The sequence below is a fragment of the Octodon degus genome, unplaced genomic scaffold, assembly GCF_000260255.1.
Source record: "Octodon degus isolate 3935 unplaced genomic scaffold, OctDeg1.0 scaffold00837, whole genome shotgun sequence".
NCBI lineage: Eukaryota > Metazoa > Chordata > Mammalia > Rodentia > Octodontidae > Octodon > Octodon degus.
In genome coordinates, this window is record NW_004525413.1 from 2,059 (window position 1) to 5,003 (window position 2,945).

The 2,945-nt window shown below is 48.8% G+C and overlaps 1 gene segment (V, D, J or C); it reads left to right on the forward strand.

The window, feature by feature from the left end:
* The first annotated feature begins 1,218 nt into the window (after positions 1-1,218).
* The window catches only part of LOC111814875, a 6,532-nt gene continuing 4,805 nt past the window's right edge, over positions 1,219-2,945 (forward strand). Inside the window, 2 exon segments of the V gene segment in view lie at positions 1,219-1,285; positions 1,409-1,708. Of these exon segments, the coding sequence occupies positions 1,240-1,285; positions 1,409-1,708 (346 nt within the window).

The window sequence follows — 2,945 nt, forward strand, 5'->3', positions numbered from 1 at the left end:
GGGTCTGGGCCAGATACCCCATCCTCTCCTTGTCTGAAACCTCCCTCTGCATAACGTCTACCTGGTCTATGTCTATTTCTCCCCTGAAGTAGCTGCCAAATTGGATTTTCTGACTTCTCAGGATGAAGCACAAAATATTTGCTTAATAACCTTGTTCTGACTTAATTCAGGTTTTTATTACTTGATACTATTCTCTGGCAACTAGAGACTATTTAATTATAATTCAGAGTTGTATGCAGGCTTCCCAGAGTTTATCACCCACTGGGACTTTCTTATAAACATCTCCATCAGCACATGGCCTGACCTTGGGTTTCTGCACATACTGGTTATACTAACATATAGCACTGAGGACCTATCCCAAGATTCACAAGCAAACTCACAACACTTATTGGAAAGTTATTTTAGCATTATGGATTCAATTCATGAGGTTCACATTGAAGTGCACTATATTTTAATTTTATATTATATTATATTTTTGAGACAGGGTCTCTAAGTTGCAACATTGCATAACTTTGAACTTGTACTGTTTTTGCCTCGTCCTCCCAGGTGCTCAGGTTACAGGCATGCATCCCTGTGCCTGCCTCAGTTTACGACTTTTATTGTCTCTCCACTAAGAAGCGCTGTGATCTGGATCATATCTGAACCTGGCTTGCTGTCATTCATAAGGAATGCTCAGGACAGTCTACAATGGGTTCAATGATTCAACCTTAATATGGAACTAGGACTCTGCTGACAACTCGACTCTGCTGGGAATCAATTATGGACAGGATTCTCATACTGATTCAGGCCAAAACTACATGCTTGAGGCCTAGGATTAAACGTAAGGAAGTCCTGAACTTGGTCGAAGTTGATATATGTCTTCCAGGTTACCTCCTAGACAGGAGAAGGACTGGACCACCCCCAGGCAGGAATTCAGGCACCACCATTTCTGATCCCTGCATGGCCAGAAGGCTGAGCAGCAATGCCAGGACACAGTACAGGGTGGATGTCTGGGACCTGTATATGCACTGCCACATGAAGGAGCATCCTCCAGGTGCAGGGGGGGTCTGTAGGACCAGCCCAACTCTTTCTGACTATTTGAGCCTCAGCCCTGCTTTAGACCCCAGAAATCTCCAGCACTTGCACTGAGCTGGACTGATTTGCATAATGGGCAGCTCCTTCTTGCAAAGGATAAGAGAGGCCTGGGAGGAGGCCACTCCAGCCTTGGCCTCCGGAAGGAACATCCAGAACACCTTCACCATGGCCTGGGCCACTCTTTTCATTGGCCTCCTTGCTCACTGCACAGGTGCTGCCCCAGGACCCTCACACTCCCACCCAGCCCCGGGCTCACCCCAGCTCCAGCAGGGCTGAGTGTCTGAGGGAAGGAGCTCCCATCCTCAGTCTCACATCTGCTTCTCTCTCCCTGCAGGCTCTGTGGCCTCCTACGTGCTGACACAGCCATCCTCAGTGTCGGTGACTCCAGGTCAGACAGCCAGGATGACCTGTGAGGGAAACAACATTGGAGGTAAGAATGTGCACTGGTACCAGCAGAAATCCAGCCAGCCTCCAGTGCTGGTCATCTATAATGATAACAATCGGCCCTCCGGGATTCCTGACCGATTCTCTGGTGCCAACTCTGGCAACACGGCCACCCTGACCATCTCCAGTGCCCAGGCTGAGGACGAGGCTGACTATTACTGTCAGGTGTGGGATAGTGGCAATGCTCACGGTGACACAGACACATGGGGAAGTGAGACAAAAATGCACCACCAGCCTTCACCCAGAGCTCCTTCCTGCCCTGGCGACATAGACAGGACAGAGCCTACCACATAAAAAAAGATATTTTAGTCTGCTTGGCTCTGACAGTCAGATTCCTGAGATATGGGGGCTGCACAGGTTCCTGGACTTCCCTGGGTGCAGCTGATTCAATTGTTATCAGGACTGGATGTTTTGAACAGGTTGAAGTCCCCTTTCCCTACTCTCCCCTGGGGGTCTGGGACATGACTCAGTAGAATAAGCGCTTCCCTGGGAAGTGCAAGGGTCTGAGTTCAATCCCTGCTGCTGAAAAAAAAAAGGATGCCTTTCCCTACTCCCAGAAATTGTCAGCCCAGCACTTTCTGTGTAGGCACAAAGGGGAATAACTCTCAGCTGATACTGTGTTAGTGTCTCATCATAGGAAGATCTTTTCAAAATATTATGTTTCGGTATGTTCTACCCAAGCTTTGGAGAGAACGTAGATAGCAGTCAACACTGGCATAGTAACATGGGCTAACAGGACACAATGAGAACATTTGGAAGCACTGATTTACTTGATAACCAAATGATTTCCATGAGTGAGAACTGTGTGCTCGGTGCAACCAGTTGCTGCATGGAGAGTTGTTCTTCACAAAAGCTTGGAAGAAAAGGAATGTGGCATAAGCTGTGGACACCGTCATCCTCCAGGACATTAGTGTTGGTGATCTAACAGTGAAGGTGACATACGTGGATGCATTCCTCAGCACAAAAACTGCTGACTAATGGATGACAGTGACAACAGGAGAAGGAATGGAGAGAGAGAGAGAGAGAGAGAGGGAGGGAGAGAGACAGAAAGAGAGGGAGGGAGGGAGGGAGAGAGAGATTTACAGGAGGAAACATCCACATCTCCAATCTGCTGTCTGGGAGGTGCTGGGTCAGCTCAGCCATAGAAGACCCAGTTACCCAGGTATAACCTGACATATAAGAGTCCCCTGAAATGATCACTTAGGTGGGGTATACATGGGACAACTGCCTCCCCCCAAACATAAGTCATCCCATGCAGGACTAAGGCCAACAAAGAGGTAGGCCTGGTCCCCACTTCCCTATTCCAGCAGCAGCCCTGGGATTCTCTGCATCTTCAAGGTCCCTATTGCTGCCAGACTGCTCCACTCCTCCTTGACCTCCATGATGTCCACTCCCTGTGCCCCTACCCCAAAGCCTGCCCTCTGTAT